The sequence below is a fragment of the Salvelinus sp. IW2-2015 genome, linkage group LG4q.1:29, assembly GCF_002910315.2.
Source record: "Salvelinus sp. IW2-2015 linkage group LG4q.1:29, ASM291031v2, whole genome shotgun sequence".
In the NCBI taxonomy this organism is placed as follows: Eukaryota; Metazoa; Chordata; class Actinopteri; order Salmoniformes; family Salmonidae; genus Salvelinus; species Salvelinus sp. IW2-2015.
In genome coordinates this window covers 25566687-25586186 of record NC_036842.1, presented here as the reverse complement: position 1 = coordinate 25586186, position 19500 = coordinate 25566687, and the positions used below count along the sequence as shown (strand labels likewise).

At 42.9% G+C, this 19500-nt stretch overlaps 1 protein-coding gene across 3 annotated transcripts; it reads right to left on the bottom strand.

The window, feature by feature from the left end:
• Positions 1 to 11: 11 nt before the first annotated feature.
• On the bottom strand, positions 12 to 19458 carry zgc:193801 (uncharacterized). 3 transcript variants are annotated; one of them, XM_023984187.2, is made up of 8 exons: positions 19255 to 19458; positions 18665 to 18863; positions 18265 to 18455; positions 17803 to 18002; positions 16340 to 16490; positions 15996 to 16133; positions 14890 to 14982; positions 12 to 1301 (listed from the first exon to the last, which is right to left on the bottom strand). In XM_023984187.2, exons 1-8 carry the CDS (start codon positions 19267 to 19269, stop codon positions 828 to 830), a joined length of 1461 nt encoding a protein of 486 aa, XP_023839955.1. In that variant the 5' UTR covers positions 19270 to 19458; the 3' UTR covers positions 12 to 827. The 3 variants fall into 3 exon arrangements, with proteins under 3 accessions (XP_023839955.1, XP_023839956.1, XP_023839954.1); XM_023984188.2 differs by having other exon boundaries at positions 16340 to 16498; positions 17829 to 18002; XM_023984186.2 differs by having other exon boundaries at positions 16340 to 16493; positions 19255 to 19457.
• Between the last annotated feature and the right edge of the window lie 42 nt (positions 19459 to 19500).

Here is a 19500-nt window from a genome sequence, read left to right as displayed (position 1 = left end):
TGACAGAATGACAAAGAATTCTTCACATTGTTGTTTTCTTTATTCAGCAACTACAAATTCATGTCAAGGGATTGCTTTTCATTTGTCTACAACTTTGGGATGAAAAACCATGCCTGAATACCGGTAAGCAATAAACTACACAGTAGCTTTGTTTAGTCATTTTCTCAAATAAAGCAAATTCATAGGCTTGAGATGTACTGTTGTATCCGATATGATTTGTAGACTATGTACTGTATACATCTTATGCAAGTTAATGAGCAACACATTGTATAACAAACTACAATTGCATAGTGTGCCAAGTGGCTGTCTCGTCAAGACAGATGGTTAGTTACCTCCAGTCTGTAAAAAATAATGTTTAGTAGAACAATGGAACCAACTGTTGAACAAACAAGCTTTATGAAAACATTGGAACACATTGCAAAAACTTCAGTCAGAACAAAATAACATGACTTGGTTATTTGCTTTGAATAGGTCTAATTCACTGCAGACCGTCATCCTTCATGAAGCTTCTAAAACAGAGCTAATGTACAGAGCAGACTGGTAAACAGTAAGTCAGTAGGTTTAGTGGAGTAGCATTATGTACAGCTTACACACTGCAGGGAGTGGAGGATGCATTGACTTTCACAGCCATATTAGGGACTGGTTTCTCAGTTGAGGTTTTCCCACACTGCTGTACTGTGCCTGGCTCAGTCTGCAGCAGACTATTAGAACCCCGTGTGGGAAAGTTACCCTCCCTTAAAGAAACTCACAAGTACTACCAGGAAAAGACTGGAGAGAGACAAAGGGAAAAACAGATGAGAGTAATAAAGACCACCGTCTCTATTATCTCAACAGATGCGTTGCAGTTTGGCTTCACTCTCCCTCCCGGGTTCCTCTTTGGGGCTGCGCTTCCTTGACGATTTCTCCTCCCCCTCTTTGTCTTCAAGGGATTCTGTAGCATTCTTGAAGGGCTCTGCCCCAGAGTCAACACTGTCCAGCTCAGGGACCGATGATTCCTCATTCTTCCCAGCCACCAAACATGCATCACCCGATATCGGTACCAAGTCCCCTGGGTCAGGGCCCATCTGAACCACCACCATGGTTAATGCTTCTTCCTCCCTCTCTACCCTTGTTTCAGTCTGTTCCTCCTCAAAGAGGGCCATCTCCCCAGGGTGAGTGGCTATCTCACCAACCAGGCTGACTGTAAGCTCTGTGTGGCCGTTGACGGGCGTTGTTCTCTCAGCCTGCCGTAGAAGCTCTGTCCTCAGGGAGGCTAGCTGGGTGTGGATGAGAGTGCGGTGTTGCATCTCCAGACTCTTCACCTGCCAAACAGAAAGACAGGCATCATCAGTGGTCAAAGAGTCTCATAAGCCCTATTTGCGCGGAACTAGTATTACTAGAGAACGTTGATTATGTTATTAATTACCCCAATGTCTGTTATTCAAGAGGACGATTCAGACGGAATTCATTTTCCAAACTGCCCCCTGTAATTATAATTTTTTTCAATAAATTGACAGTTATGACAGAAGCCTGGAGTTTTCTTTCTTCTAGGAGTGAAGATATTGCAACAAGTCCACACGATAACATGGCTACACTGATAACTCAAGCTTGGTTCCCAAGTATTTAAACCATGCCAACCATTTTTGGTATAGTGTCGCCATAATATTTGAATTGAGGAAGTGTGATCATATTCATTAGGATATTTTAGCGAATCGCAGTAGAAGACATCCTAAATGCCCCCCAGCCTTCAGATGTGAGCCGAACAGCACACTTGCACTTGATATGTGTTGTTAGGCTATGACTAGAAAGTGAACTTGTCATTTCCAAACATTTAGCTCAGTTTTATGCTGCTTTGCAATCTGTTAACAGCAATGTTTCTTTTAATGCTGTTTTTTATGATGCACTTGGCAATGTTCAATTCCTTCGCATAAAACAAACAAAAGCATTCACTGTGAAAGTTGATACATGTAGGTCCTTCATATAAAGGCTATGCACAGCACTTCGTTCAATTTATAGAATCAGTTATGGTTTACTTGCTCAAACCGCGAGCAACACCGGTCAAACTCAGAAATATTTCTCAAAACACAGGGATGTCAATTCGCACGGGGGGACTAATATTGTCAGAGGACTTTAGAGTTTGCCAAAAAAATGAGTTATTCTGTCTGAAATTGTTACTCTTCTGCCATGTAAAATTACTGACAGATTCGGAAGGGACTAAAATGACAGATGTGGTGTATTGTGTTCGTGCACTTAATTATATTACCCGACCTCCCCCAGTAAAACTAATTCCGTCCGAATAGGGCTTTATACCATCCAACGACTGTCAGTGATGTTCAGTAGATTTATAAAAGGATGGCTCCAGGGAAGCTACATGTATATTGGTATACAAGCATTTTACACGAGAAACCACTTTGCTTCAGTGGGCAATAAGGCCCTTTGACATTCCAGCTCGTGAATACTATTGAAGCTCAGTCATTTTTTACTAACCATACAGAATATGCATAGCTCTGTAGATTTTCAAGAGGCTCTTCTAAGAGGCTTTACGCATTGTTTTTAATCTGGCATGTGATCTTGAGAATATTCAAGAACAGGGGTTGGAACCGGTCCAGGAAACTAGGGCTGTCCCGGACCAAAAAAATAAGTGGTCGACCAAGAGTCTGTTCTTTCGACCAATCGATTGGTCTACATTTTTAACATGTATTTTTTCATATATTGACACATCCTATGTATTTTAATCAAATCAACTATATTCACTGAGCTTGTCTGATGCTTTAAGCACACGGTTTGATTAAATAATCAAAACACACAAATGACTAGAGGGAGTCCTACCAGCAATTTATTTGATTGTTCCGGGTTCAGTCTTGCTGTGCTGTGTAAGAAAAAAACAAAAACAGGGAGTGACAGTGACGAGCACCCGTTGTCTCGCTCTCCTCCCTGCTGCAGCGACCACCACAGAACATCAAAAGTGTTTATCGCGCTGTCCGTGTTTCTGAAGCTGCAACATAATTACAGCCATCTGACAAAAGTTCTGTTTCCGAAATCCCTCATTTGTTTAGGAAAAACATTCCCTATTCTCTCAACCCTTGCTCTTTTTACGTGACACATGTATGCATCGCATGCACGTGACCAAAGACCTATTCACACAGAACTAGTATTACTAGTAGGTTTGTCAAACGATCAAAATAATGAATTGCGATTAATTGCATTAAATTCTGCGATTAATCATTCATTTTCTCAAATTTGGTACTAAATAAAGATTTTTCCATTTAAAAAAAAGCAGTGTATTGAGTAATAGGCATGTAGGGAGGGACTGAAACCAAAAATATTTCAGTATCAGAATGTTTTTAATGGCATATTCACCATAAACAAATTAAATACAAAAGACCTGGAACTTACTAATGCTCCCAGTAGGTAGGTAAGTAAACACACAAAATTATAGTTCTCCCAATTACTGATTGGAGGGTTGGCTATAAGAAGAAAAATGGATACAAAGAACATAAACCTATACAACAACGTCAGGAATCCCTCAGAACGTTAACCTGTGACCATACACTTCAGTCATCCTCCTCCATTTCTTTTCACTGAGCCAATTGCAAAGACAAACAAGCCCGCTGACATTTTCAGATGATAAAGCTGCTCTCTTCTTGTGTACAATATGCCCAGAGTGTGAAAACAACCTCTCACAAGGTACTGATGTAACAGGCATTGCCAGGTACCTTCGTGCAATGCATGCCAGCCTGGTGTGCCCCTGCATGCTGTGACCGCCACTGTAGTGGACAGTCCTCCATGTTGATGCTGGGCTCTGCTTTGTAACACTCCACACATTCAATGGATTCCTCCTCTTCATCGGACTCAGAAGAACTCAACTAAAGGGCAGCTTTCGTCTTTGGTGGCTATGACTCTGTTGCTTTATCCAGTTGCTGTGCAGTCCTCTCTTCCTTCAGCACTCGACCCAAGGTTTAAGGACCTGAAGTACCTTCCCAAACCTCATCCCTCTCAGGTCTGGGAAGGTACTTCAGGTCCTTAAACCTTGGGTCGAGTGCTGTGGCAACCTTCAGCCATGTTAGGTTGGTGTTTTCCTTGCATTTCTCCAGGTCTGTTGTGAATGTCAGCATGAATCTTATCATTTAGGCAGGGTCATCGTTGGAGCTCTCAATGACCCGAAAGAGATGACAAAGCAGGCAACACCACTGAGCAGGAAATGTACATCTCTCCTCCCAGAAGTTCAGTCAAGTATCTGCAGTGAAAGATCAATCAAAATCACTTGTCAATTGTAAGAGACATATGCCCAGACTCTCTCACACTTTACACACACCTTATTATAACACTAATAGTGATACAAAGAATATTACCTGCAGGGCTCCAGTAGTGCCTCCAGCTTCTACAGTTTCTCCAGTTCAGTTGTGGTTGGCATGGTTCTCTGTTGGTTGTTGGTGATCTCTCAGTGGTTGTTGGTTTCTGTGGACACGCGTTACCAATTCCAGAGTGGAATTCCATCTTGTTGTGTGCCAGTGATGCCTTCAGTCCATTTGCTGATGTCCTAGCTCTGCAGCATTTGGTGGGCTGTGTTTGAAATGCCTAACAATTTTTCACCATTTAGCTATGGCATTGTCAAACCCTCTGTTCTGTAGGGACACTGTGATGGACCTTTGGAGACTGTGCGCGATGCAGGGCAGGTGTTCAAAAAGGCATATGTCTGGCAGCTGCAATCATGTTCCGTGCACGGTCTATGCAAACGGTGGTAACTTTGTTTCAATGTTCCACTGAAACGTGCGCCGGCCATGAAATGCCCGGCGCACGTTTCAGCATAGTGCCTCTGTCTTCACTACAGCCAGAGCGTGTGAATGCAGTTTCCATTGATGTGGTGCGCAGTAACTCAGCCTTGCAGTAGATGCAATTTACTTTGGTTTTATACACAGAGCTATCTGGGAGTGATTTGAAATTGAATTGGCCATTTAAAAGCCCCTTACTAGCATTCTCCATTATTCAGTCATACAAGTAGCTAGCAAGTAAAGTGTTTGTCAAACTAGCGCATCGGCTGTGCTGTATCCTGAATTTCCACCTGTCTGACGTGCCCAAAGTAAACTGCCTGTTACTCAGGCCCAGAAGCTAGGATATGCATATAATTGGTAGAATTGGATAGAAAACTCTGAAGTTTCTAAAAGTGTTAAAATAATGTCTGTGAGTATAATAGAACTGATATAGCAGGCGAAAACGGGAGGAAAATCGAGCCGGAATTATTATTGTTTGAGCTTGGAATGACTTCCAATGCAATGCTATTGAAAGATCTAATTTCCGCCTCCCAGATTGCAGTTCCTATGGCTTCCACTAGATGTCAATCTTTATACAAGGTTTTAGGCTTTAAAAAGAAAAAAAAGTATTTGTAGTCACTCCAAGTTGAGCGCCAGGGCAAAAGTATTATTTTTGCGAGCGTGAACGTGGGAGCGCTCTTCGTTCTTTTCCTTTGCTATTGAACATAGTAATCTCCGTCTGAAATATTATCGTTTATTTAGATATTAGACAACCTGAGGATTAATAAAAAACATTGTTTTACTCGTTTGGACGAACTTTGCTGGTAACTTTTTGGAATCCTTTGTATGCATGTTGAAGGACTGGATTATTGAATTCAATGGCGCCAACTAAACTGCGTTTTTGGGATATAAAGAAGGACTTTATTGAACAAAACAACCATTCATTGTGTAGCTGGGACCCTTGGATTGCAAACAGAGGAAGATCTTCAAAAGTAAGTGATATATTTTAAATTGCCATTTGTGATTGTGTCGCCAGTGCTGGTTTGAAAGACATGTTGACATGGGGCGCTGTCCTCAGACAATCGAATGCTATGCTTTCGCCGTAAAGCCTTTTTGAAATCTGACAACGCAGTTAGACTACCAAGATTCTAAGCTAAAGAATCATATATGACACTTGTATTTTCATGAATGTTTAATATTACGATTTTGTATTTTGAATTTGGCACGCTCCGATTTCACCGGATGTTGTTGAATTTGATCCCTAATTACTAGAGAAAGTTGGTTATGTAATTATTACTCCAGAATGTCCTTTATTCCACGGGATTCATTTTATCCAAACTGCACCCTGTAATTCTTTATTTATTTTTTACTCCAATAAAAATTGACAGTTATGACAGAAGCCTGGAGGTTTTTATTCTAGGTGTGAAGATAAAGCATTTCAACATGTCCAGCTGATAGGGCCACACTGATAACTCAAGCTTGGTTCCCAAGTTTCTAAACCATCTTTCCTATAGTGTTGCCAAAATATGTAAATTAAGGAAGTGTGATTATAATCATTAGGATATTTTAGGGATCCGCAGTACGTCCTAAATGCCCTCCAGCCTTCAGATGTGAGCTAAACCGTGCGATTGCACTTGAGATGCATTTTAAGGCTATGGATGAAAAAGCTCACTTATCATTTCCAAATGTTTAGGTCAGTTCTATGCTGCTGCTTTGCGATCTATTAACAGCAAGGGTTGCATTAAATAGGCACAATATTTTTTTTATGATGCATTTGGCAATATTCAATTCATACGGAGCTGCTCTTCCTCCCGGGGAAGGACTGCCCGTTCCATGATCTCGCCATCACGGTTGACAACTCCATTGTGTCCTCCTCCCAGAGCGCTAAGAACCTTGGCGTGATCCTGGACAACACCCTGTCGTTCTCAACTAACATCAAGGCGGTGACCCGTTCCTGTAGGTTCATGCTCTACAACCATCCGCAGAGTAACGACCCTGCCTCACACAGGAAGCGGCGCAGGTCCTAATCCAGGCACTTGTCATCTCCCGTCTGGATTACTGCAACTCGCTGTTGGCTGGGCTCCCTGCCTGTGCCATTAAACCCCTACAACTCATCCAGAACGCCGCAGCCCGTCTGGTGTTCACACTTCCAAAGTTCTCTCACGTCACCCGCCGCTCCTCCGCTCTCTCCACTGGCTTCCAGTTGAAGCTCGCATCCGCTACAAGACCATGGTGCTTGCCTACGGAGCTGTGAGGGGAACGGCACCTCAGTACCTCCAGGCTCTGATCAGGCCCTACACCCAAACAAGGGCACTGCGTTCATCCACCTCTGGCCTGCTTCGCCTCCCTACCACTGAGGAAGTACAGCTCCCGCTCAGCCCAGTCAAAACTGTTCGCTGCTCTGGCCCCCCCAATGGTGGAACAAACTCCCTCACGACGCCAGGACAGCGGAGTCAATCACCACCTTCCGGAGACACCTGAAACCCCACCTCTTTAAGGAATACCTAGGATAGGATAAAGTAATCCTTCTCACCCCCCCCTTAAAGATTTAGTGCACTATTGTAAAGTGGCTGTTCCACTGGATTCATACGGTGAATGCACCAATTTGTAAGTCGCTCTGGATAAGAGCGTCTGCTAAATGACTTAAATGTAAATGTAAATGTAATACGCACAAAACATATACAAAAGCATTCATACACTAGAATGTTCATACCTGCTCAAAAAAATAAGGGAACACTTAACAACACAAGTAACTCCAAGTCAATCACACTTCTGTGAATCAAACTGTCCACTTAGGAAGCAACACTGATTGACATAACATTTCACATGCTGTTGTGCAAATGGAATAGACAACAGGTGGAAATTATAGGCAATTAGCAAGACACCCCCAATAAAGGAGTGGTTCTGCTGAGGTGGTGACCACAGACCACCTTCTCAGTTCCTATGCTTCCTGGCTGATGTTTTGGTCACTTTTGAATGCTGGCGGTGCTTTCACTCTCGTGGTAGCATGAGACGGAGTCTACACCCATACAAGTGGCTCAGGTAGTGCAGCTCATCCAGGATGGCACATCAATGCGGAGCTGTGGCAAGAAGGTTTGCTGTGTCTGTCAGCGTAGTGTCCAGAGCATGGAGGCGCTACAGGAGACAGGCAAGTACATCAGGAGACGTGGAGGAGCCGTAGGAGGGCAACAACCCAGCAGCAGGACTGCTACCTCCGCCTTTGAGCAGGAGGAGCACTGCCAGAGCCCTGCAAAATGACCTCCCAGCAGGCCAAAATGTGCATGTGTCTGCTCAAACGGTCAGAAACAGACTCCATGAGGGTGGTATGAGGGCCCGACGTCCACAGGTGGGGGTTGTGCTTACAGCCCAACACCGTGCAGGACGTTTGGTTGCAAAATTCGCCACTGGCGCCTTCACAGATGAAAGCAGGTTCACACTGAGCATGTGACAGACGTGACAGAGTCTGGAGACGCCGTGGAGAACGTTTCTGCTGGCCTGCAACATCCTCCAGCATGACCGGTTTGGCGGTGGGTCAGTCATGGTGTGGGGTGGCATTTCTTTGGGGGGCCGCACAGCCTCCATGTGCTCGCCAGAGGTAGCCTGACTGCCATTAGGTACCGAGATGAGATCCTCAGACCCCTTGTGAGACCATATGCTGGTGCGGTTGGCCCTGGGTTCCTACTAATGCAAGACAATGCTAGACCTCATGTGGCTGGAGTGTGTCAGCAGTTCCTGCAAGAGGAAGGCATTGATGCTATGGACTGGCCCGCCCGTTCCCCAACCCTGAATCCAATTGAGCACATCTGGGACATCATGTCTCGCTCCATCCACCAACGACACGTTGCAGCCACAGACTGTCCAGGAGTTGGCGGATGCTTTAGTCCAGGTCTGGGAGGAGATGCCTCAGGAGACCATCCGCCACCTCATCAGGAGCATGCCCAGGCATTGTAGGGAGGTCATACAGGCGCGTGGAGGCCAACACACACTACTGAGCCTCATTTTTGATTTGTTTTAAGGACATTCAAAGTTGGATCAGCCTGTAATGTGGTTTTCCACTTTAATTTTGAGTGACTCCAAATCCAGACCTCCATGGGTTGATAAATTTGATTTCCATTGATAATTTGTGTGGATTTTGTTGTCAGCACATTCAACTATGTAAAGAAAAAAGTATTTAATAAGAATATTTCATTCATTCAGATCTAGGATGTGTTATTTTAGTGTTCCCTTTATTTTTTTGAGCAGTGTATAAAGGCTATGCGCAGCACTTAGTTCAATTTATCAGATCAGTTATTGTGCAAACCGCGAGCAACACCTGTCAAACTCAGAGATTTCTCTCAACACAGGGATGTCAATTCGGACGGGACTAAAATGACAGATATGTAATTATGTGCACGAGCACAAAACACAACTCCACCTCCCCTAGTAAAACCAATCCTGTCCGAATACGGCACAATAGGGCCTGACCTATAACATTACATAATCACATCAATAAAATCGTTAAAACAAACTCTGAAAACCGTAGATAGCACTACTGGGTGATCGGAATAGTCGATCGATCAATAATAAAATAATTAGGGTTGCAAAGGGTCGGAAACTTGACTGTAAATTTCCGGAATTTCTCATGGGAAGTTAAGCCCTGGAATTTTGCTTAAACTTATCAAAAAAGTTCACTTATAACAGTGCACCTTTTGTTGTTGGATACACATAAGGCAATTCTAGGTCTTGTGGCATATTTTGGTTAAACTATCCCCAATTCAATGGAATTGCAACTGTCTGCATGCACAGTGCACTCTTCCATCACATGTACAGCTGATTCTCAAGATCTTACACGCTAATGAGATACTATTGAGCCAAGGACTACATGCTTTCTGGTAAGTTTTGATTACAATATTGGGTGGGGTGAATATATTTTATATGACATACAATATTTTTTCTTAACTAGTAAATAGTAGCCTACAGCAAAGTGTGTTTAAATCATTTATAACTTGTTAACAATTTCTGCTAGTTCGTTTTTGCTACCATGTGGGTTTTAGCTTGCTTGAGCCTGCTAACTGTGTGTTAATTTACCTATTTCCATTCATGTTTCATATAAAAACATTTATCTTACAAAGGAGTTGTTTAATCAAACTGCTTTACTATTTATCTATCTATACATGGAATTGTATTTGGGTTTTTTTACAATTTTTTCCCCTAATCTCTACAGGAAAATGCCACGGGCACTATCTGATGTGTGGAGACATTTCACTGCAGCGAATGTAGAAAGAAAAGCTGTGGACATTTGCAAATAATGTGCCAAATCATTTGAAGAGTGCAACAAAGATGCAGAATCATCAGAATACCCCCCCCCCCTTGGGTTGTGCCGTGGCGGAGATCTTTGTTGGCTATACTCAGGCTTGTCTCAGAATGGTAAGTTGGTGGTTGAAGGTATCCCTGTAGTGGTGATTCCTGGCTGTGCTTTGGCAAAGTGGGTGGGATTATATCCTGCCTGTTTGGCCCTGTCCGGGCCAAATAGCTCATGGTTCTCCTGGAATCATAAGTAGTCAGCCACAGTGTCTCCCAACCCCTCCTGTCTCAGCCTCCAGTATTTTATGTGTCGGGGGGCTAGGGTCAGTCTGTTATATCTGGAGTATTTCTCCTGTCTTATCCGGTGTCCTGTGTGAATTTAAGAATGCTCTCTCGCTTTCTCTCTCTCGGAGGACCTGAGCCCTAGGACCATGCCTCAGGACTACCTGGCCTGATGACTCATTGCTGTCCCCAGTCCACCTGGCTGTGCTGCTGCTCCAGTTTCAACTGTTCTGCCTGCGGCTATGGAACCCTGACCTGTTCACCGGACGTGCTACCTGTCCCAGACCTGCTGTTTAACTCTCTAGAAATAGCAGGAGCTGTAGAGATACTCTGAATGATCGGCTATGAAAACCCAACTGACATTTACTCCTGAGGTGCTGACCTGTTGCACCCTCGACAACCAATGTGATTATTATTATTTGACCCTGCTGGTCATCTATGAACATCTTGGCCATATTCTGTTATAATCTCCACCCGGCACAGCCAGAAGACGACTGGCCACCCCTCATAGCCTTGTTACTCTCTAGGTTTCTTCCTATGTTCTGGCTTTTCCAGGGAGTTTTTCCTATCCACCATGCTTCTACACCTGCATTGCTTGCTGTTTTAGGCTGGGTTTCTGTACAGCACTTACAGATATCAGCTGATGTAAGAAGGGCTTTATAAATACATTTGATTTGGCCAAGTGCATAAAGTTCCCTCAGTGCTCACAACAAGCAAACTCTTGACAAAAGTCCCTCTACTTCTAGTTGTGGTGAAAAATTATGAATCAGACACCTTATCGATATCAATAGCTCATGGTTCTCCTGGAATCATAAGTAGTCAGAGGAACGTAGTCAGAGAAATGCTGATGAATGTCTTCCTCGAGCTGTGTATGCAACTGGTTCACCTCTGATGCTCACAGGCAATGTGTATTGGAAGAGATTTCTGAATGTTCTTCGCCCAGCATACACCCCTCCAACCAGACATGCTTTATCTACTCATTTGCTGGATGCAGAGTTCAACAGAGTTCAAGTGAAGGCCAAGCGAATCATAAAGAAAGCAGACTGTATTGCAATCATCTCTGATGGGTGGTCGATTGTTCGTGTGCAAGGAATAATTAACTACATCATCTCCACCCATCAACCAGTATTCTACAAGAGCACAGACAAGGGACAGACACACCGGTCTCTACATTGCAGATCAGCTGATGCAGTCATCAATGACCTTGGACCACATAAGGTATTTGCACTGGTGACATACAATGCCGCGAACATGAAGGTCACATTTGGACTCATCATACCAAAGGACAGATTTCCACCAGTCTAATGTAGCTTGCTCGTGTTTCCTTGCCCTAGTTGGTTGAGATAATGCCAATAGTGTGCAAAGCTGTCATCAAGGCAAAGGGTGGCTACATTGAAGAATCTAAAATATATTTTGATTTGTTTAACACTTTTTTGATAACTACATGATTCCATGTGTTATTTCATAGTTTTGATGTCTTCACTATTATTCTACAAGGTAGAAAATAGTTTTTTAAAAATTGAATGAGTAGGTGTCCAAACCTTTGACTGGTACTGTATGTGTATATGTATGCATATTTGCAAAAAAGGATATGGGTGATTTGAAGTGATGCAGACAATTACATTGATGGAAGCTACAATATTAAAGCTGATCTACACCCCCCCCCCCCCACCAAAATACAATATATATATATATATTTTTTTATACTCAAAACTGTAACACGTGACAACAAAATGGATGCAGAGGATGTGACAAATAAACCTCAAAACGGGGGAATATTAACAGATTGCTCAGGAGTTAAAGGGAAAGTCAGATGTGTGGAATAAATGTGACTAATTGTGGAAAATACTAGAGATCAAGAAAAACAAGGTAAGGCGCAAGTGCTGAGTGCATATTATGTGTGCCAAACAGGTGCTGTATAGATTGCAATATAATTTTTCTGACCGTTTGGAACAATGTTAACACTAAATAAAGTATAAGAGTACCAGAGCCTGTTGTAACATTTTTTGTTAAGTCTTTATTACAGCAAAGACTAAAAACATTCGCACTAATTTGTGAATGCAATTTCCGAAATGGAATGGTTTATTTATTGCTTAAGCTAATTATTCAGGGCTCGCTTTATTATTATTTTTAATTACATTTTTAACCCCCTTTTTCTCCCCAATTTCGTGGTATCCAATTGTTAGTAGTTACTGTCTTGTCTCATCACTACAACTCCCGTACGGGCTCGGGAGAGACGAAGGTCGAGAGCCATGCTTCCTCCGAAACACAACCCATCCAAGCCGCACTGCTTCTTAACACAGCGCGCATCCAACCCGGAAGCCAGCCGCACCAATGTGTCGGAGGAAACACCGTACACCAAGCAACCTGGTCAGCGTGCACTGCGCCCAGCCCACCACAGGAGTCGCTAGTGCGCGATGAGACAGGGATATCCCTACCGGCCAAACCCTCCCTAACCCGGACAACGCTAGGCCAATTGTGCGTCGCCCCATGAACCTCCCGGTCGCGGCAGGCTGCGACAGAGCCTGGGCTTGAACCCAGAGTCTCTGGTGGCACAGCTAGCACTGCGATGCAGTGCCTTAGACCACTGCGCCACCCGGGAGGCCCCCTGGGCCCGCTTTATTTTAAAACTAAAATGCTTGATTGCATTTCAAATCATGAATGACTCAAATGCTGTGTGATGACATGAACAAATGAATGGTTGATTGATACAGTAGCCTATATATATATTGACATACAGACCTAAGTTATAGTATTAAGACTAAACAGGATGTGCCCTTAGGCCTACAGCTCAATGGTGGTTATACAAGGCTGCTATACTAAGCCTACTAATGACATTTCTTATTCTAATAATAATAAGATGATCAAGAAAAAGGAGCATTGTTATTATTATAAATATTATTTTTCAGGCAATTTGGAACAGTGTAAACATAAATTAGAAATAATACCAGAGAGGCTGTGTAAAGCCTTTATTACAGTAAAGCAAAGATTAAAAACAGCCCAATTTGTGAAATTGCTTACTTGACATGTCATTGCTTGAGGCGAAATCAGTAGGCTATTAAATAAACACGGTGTTATTTCTGTAGATATATTGCTGTTTTATAAAGCCAGGCACATTTAACAGTTAGGCTATTGATTATATACCTAATAAAGTTTGGCCTTCCCCTCTCCACACTTTTCTTAGATAATAAGGCAAGGGCTGTTTTCTCATCTCCTCATTCTGCTGATGCCTCTGCGGCATTGCTCTCAACACCAATATGCTGGTTAACGTTGCTATTATCCACATAGCAACATGGTCTAGGAAAAGGCGCCAATTCAACAGCGCACTAATGTGTTTCAGAAGCAGAGACAGCGACCGCTATCCAACGAGGGAGAAAGCGCATTTGTTTTTAAATACTATTATTTTTATTAGTGTTGCACCATTGTTCTTATGTAATATAACCATATACAATTTCAGTAGCACATGTCTTAGACTGATGGACTGTGCATCCCCACAATGGATCAGTCCACTCAGCGCAAATTAGACAGGTGTCTTGTACACCATGATAGATCTATATATTTTTTTGCTACTGTTCGACTAAAGAAATCTCGGTCGACCAACAGCCTATCGACCAAACAATCAACCAGTTGATTAAATGGGGTCAGCCCTACTAGAAACAGAACCGAAAACCAGAAAATATTGAACATTTTCAAGGAACAGAAACGAAAGTGATCCATACTGTTCAGGAACAGAACCATTATTTTAAAAGCATGGGAACTGGTTAATAACATTATTTTACGTTCCAGTCATTTTTTCTAGTCCCACAAAAAAATGCAACAAAGCGCCTATGCAAACCCTCACTCTGTCACTCAGAAACTTATTCCAGTGTCTGCCTGCAAACTGAAAATCTTTGCCAGTTGTGTATGCGTTTAGGCTACCTGCCCCTCCCCCTACGGAGCATAACTGACATTACAATCGTGATTCAGAAGATAGGCAGAAGGATTTTTTTATTAGCTAAAGAATGGATTAACTTTTCCAATGCTAGATAAGGATACCATAGGCCTATCACGTTGTATTTAACTACAAAAAGGTAAGACATGTCTTTAATTCTGGTACCGCTCTGCACACACAAGCTTGTTAGCTAGCTCAAAGGACATTCAAGTTCCTTCATAGAAGCCACTCTTCCATAAGTATAATTATGTGGACCCAAGTCAGATAATGCATGTCATAACAAGATGCCCAGCACTTCAAGCATCCTCCTTAACCCACTCTCGATCTCTCCCCACCCGCAAAATTTCAGTTGCATCGTGTGCCATAGGCTACACTAGTCTGTCCATCATGCATGTAAACAACTAGCTTGCCTGCTCTATCCGCACTGATCGGTGATGTAATTTAATGAGCTAAATATAAAAAACTTGATTTCATAGGTTGAAAAGGGAACGATACAAAACCGTCGTTTTTTGGTTTATTTTTCTGGTCGGAACAGTGGAACGGAACAAAAAAAATGGTGGTTCTGTTCAGAACGAAACAATTGGAAAATAATTTCAGTTCTAACCCCTATTTAACAATCACTTAGGATCATCACTACAGTAGCAGTTACAAGTGTCCACTCACCAGCTGATCGATTCTCTGCTGGCTGTTCTCTGCAGAGCGGTACAGCTTTAGCTCCTCAAACATCTTGATGTTGGCCTGCACCACACTGGCTACCTGGGGGCACCTCAGCACAGGGGAGACAACATGGTCACGTCAGAATGGTCTGTTTTCCATTCCACCAAGAATGTCAAATACAGAAAGGATGGAGAACTTACGAGAAGAGACATAAGGTAAGCGCTTTAACTCCCATCTATCCTTCACACAAATACACATTTTTAGAAGATCCACATACAAATCAGTTTCCTCCGCCAAAAATAACTAAAATAAAAAGTTATCCTGATAAGTTAACCATGTCTTTGCTGCTCCATACTGTGGTCAGTGTACCTGCTGATCGAGATTGCGTATCCTTTCCCCGGTCAATTGCTGAATGATTCTGGCCTATACGTTTTTGAAATCCATCTTTCACATAAGTGTTTTGCTGCATTTATTGAGTGACTCCCACAACTCTTAATTTTCACAATTTTTGCCCCAGTTAAAACACTCGTAAACATCAGTGCAAAGCCAGGAACGGGGGAGTGTTGAAAACCATGGGTGTTTTGCCATTTACTAACATTGTGTGCCTGGAGTCTAGAATTGTAAGCAGCTCTGCCTTCAGCCTTCTGTCATTGTGTCTACCCTCAAGTCTCTGGCCAGCCAGTGCACACGCAAGGTTTGCTTCTGGGTGCCAAAAATACCTGTTCCTGAACGAGGTCAAAGAATCTCGGCATCTCTGCCTCCATCCACCTCTCCAATCGGCCTCTCCTGCCGCTAAACATGTTAAAAATGAACACATCTATTCTTCACACAGACACAAATTATGACAAGTTCATCATACAAATAAGTTTCTTTCACAAAAAGATATCACGTTAAGTTACCCATTTTTGTACCTGGTGGTCTTTGAGATGCTGTATCTCTCTAGATCTAATATCTATCCTTCACACAAAGTTCACCATACAAAGCATCTTAGCCTACACAAAAAAGCTATCTTGTTTTGATAACCTTTCTTTGAGGTTACATACTGTGTGTGCTGGTCAGTGTACTTGGTCTTTGAGTCTGTATCTCAGCTCACAAGTCTGCTGTTAGTGTACCTGTTCGTTAAGTCTGTGGATCTCTGCCCTTAGCCTCTTCTCCATGGCGTCCTTCTCCTGCCGCAAGGTCACGTTTTGCTGGTGGAGCTCCAGCAGATGCTTCTCTATATGTAGGGCCTGCTCCAGACTCTCCCCGCCCTGCAATAGACAACCACAGGTACACCAAGGTTAGTATCATGGCATGAAGGGGGTAGAGGGGTAACAGAGGTTAGCATTAGGGAATGCAGGCTGCTTGCATAAAAGTATGTAGATTGATGAGGGTTGTAATTGATATTGGTAAGAAAAACATTGGATGTGAGAACTTACTAAAGCACAGTATTAGCAAGATAACTCAATGGAGACACCTGTTCAGAGATAATGCTGGCCGCCTCCTCGTAAATCAGGTTGCCTCCCTGTCCATCTGGGTCCATGAGAACCAGCGTCTGGGTCTGGTCATGGGTATGCTGGGAAGGCCCCACCTCCTCTTCGGCCGCCACTAGGATCCCGTTGTTCACGCTGCTGTCCTTCAACCAGAGCAGGCACCAATCACCATACAATGACCAGAAACAAGTTACTTGACATATACACATCCTGTGCTGGGCTTGAGATGAACCTTTTTAACACTGGTGACACTACCGCTATTGAAGATTCAGCGACACCAATATAAACTTTGATAGCACAAGCAACATTGTACAGATCACACAATACAACACTTCACAATATCAACCCACCACAACCCTCTCTACTTGGGATGTGCATCTATCCCTTTCAAGACAATTTTATAGATCGATAGATGGACGCTGATACAGGAACGATACGTTTTAGTTTGAAACGATAGGGTTTGATGCGATAAGATTCGATGCACTGATATTTGTTGCATAAGCACATTCATTTTCATTTCTAAATTAAAATCTGCTGCTGATGGCGCACAAGAACTTGATCTGTGTCCCCCCCCACACACACACACACCTGATCTGAAATCACCATCTCACTAATTAATTAGTAACTTTTGCAGATTAAAACTTTTAGAGTTTTAATTTATCAATATTTATCATTTACACAATTATGCTATGACATAGCCAATGAATATATAGCACAACTTTGGATTTCACCCGTCTCCTAATCGCATGGTTTAGACCATTTACAAGTTGACAGACTGAGTGAGCTTCTCTTGCGTCGTCCATGCAGTGCGGGTAGCAAGTGATTGTTGTCCTCGTATTGAAATGATCAACTTTACCCTGTATTTCAAAAAAATACCCTATACACTGATTGTTTCAAGTAAAATGTTTGCTGATGGTGAACCTGAAATCTAAATGAATCCAATGTAAGCCCCGTTCAGCATGTAGACAGATGAGAGCTGTGTCTCTGGTGGTAGCTTAGGATACTTTTCTTCCGGTAAAACAATTTAACAGCACATTTGACAATACAAACATTTGAATTCTGAAGGTGATGCGCAAAATCAGCAATAGGTCTACCTCTTGTTTGTCAGCACACGAAGCAGCACACAGTTTGACTAGGCTACTAATATTGCCTGGGGTTGTTCGGCATGCAAAATGACTTGTAGATCAATGACATGCTTAGCTCGACACTGAAGTACAGGACACAGTTGTCACAAAAGATTAGGTCTTTTCGGAAGGTAGAAAGTAATTTGAGGCCAAATGTTTTTGTGAACCAGCGACTAACGTTTGAATAGATTTTCTGACCGATGCGTGCTACATTTGGAACGGTTTGGGGTCCTAGGACCTATGCACATATAACTTAAACATTTGAACCTGGGACAGATGCGTATCGGTGAATTGCTACATCCCTACTATCCACATTTACCCACCACAAATCATGAGACATATATGAAACCTTGGGTTCCACAGTGAGCAGAGTCTCCGTGTTGGCTGTGTTGAGGATTGGCTGCGCCATGATAGTCCCCATGTCTCCCCCCTCCACCCCAGAGCCCGTACACACTTCCAGCCCTCCATAGGCTTTAGGGTGGGCCTCCGGACTCTGGTCATAATACTGTCGGCTGTTCACCTCCTGAATGCACAGGGAGGGGATTGTGAGAGATCTGCCTTGGTCCGTATTCACAAAGATTCTCAGAGTAGGCGAGCTAATCAAGTATTAGAATTCAAGACTCTTATTGACTATGATTTAAAAGGCCAAAATTCATCCTAGATCAGCACTCCTACTCAGACTATTTTTGTATATATGGAGAATAAGTGCCCTGTCTGTTTACTCTTCATACTCACAGTGTTCAATGGTGAATGTATGTTCTATTACAGTAGTTTGGTGGTAGTACCTGTGTGACCTGTATCTGGAAGGTGGTGTGGGGGTTCCGGAAGTGGGTCTTATAGTGTTTGATGGCCTCGTCTCGGCGGTTGAAGCCGTTTCGGCAGCGGTAGCAGTGCCAGTGTGCACCCTTGAACCTCTTCTCCCCTTTGATGGTGCCCACGATCTCACAGTGGTTGCAGCATCGAAGCACTTTTAGGCCTGAAGGGAAGACAAAAAGCTTGCTGTTAAGTTGTAGGTCCCATGTATTTTCTAACAATCAATAAAAGAGCATGCCTGATTATTTCTTTAAACATTTTAACTGATTTGAGTGAAAGATCTCTCACTGAAACCTTTTGGCAAAGTCATACTACCACTGAATCTAGCATCTGATGTGTACTTTTATGTATACGTGTTGAAAAGCCTCTCACCAGCAAAGTCGATGCCCTTGTCAACATGTTTAATGCGGTAATGAGCCCGTAGGATAAGAGGGTCGTGATAGGCCTCGACCACAGTGCAGAGAGGACAGTGCATATGAGTGCCCTTGTCCTTGCCTGAGCAGTCATCGTCCTGACACAACACTGGGTTGTAGGTGTGCTCTGTGCCCCTGATCCGCACCGAAGGGTGGGCCTGAAACAGCACGGCAAGGAGATTCAGGTAGACTGAGGATAACTGTTGCAAGTTAATCCTCATACAATTGTCATTTTAACAACATTTTTACTGTAGTTAGTAGCTATATTATTTTAATCACTAGTTACATACTGAGCTGAATGACAATTGCCATCCCTCAGTTATTGTTATCGAAACTGGGGCGGGGATCCGGATTTGTTATTGTTTCTACTGCTTATTGACACTTTAAATAGCTTGCTAATCAACAACTTTACAGGCGCTAGTTTGGATGCGTGTAGCAGTTCCAGCTAGCTAACGTTTTAGCTAGATAAAGACTGTCCATCCATCATGTGGCCTTCAAGACTAGACTTGAGACGCTTTAGAAATGTGACTGATCAATCGAAATACTTACAATAAAAGCCGACATTTTATCTGCTGAAGCTGGAACTTTTGTTGAAACACATTCAAGTAAAGTTATCGGTTAATTTTGGTTCAAACAAGCGAGCCAAATCGCATGTTGTGAAGTGTTGTGTGTTGTTCGTCATCTGTGCACTCGTTTTGCTTGCAATGGCGGCGAACGTGTAAGTGCTTACGTTGACAGAGCGTGGCGTAGTTTTTTTTTTTCTGTCGTTTTTTTATACAATAAACAAAGAGCATG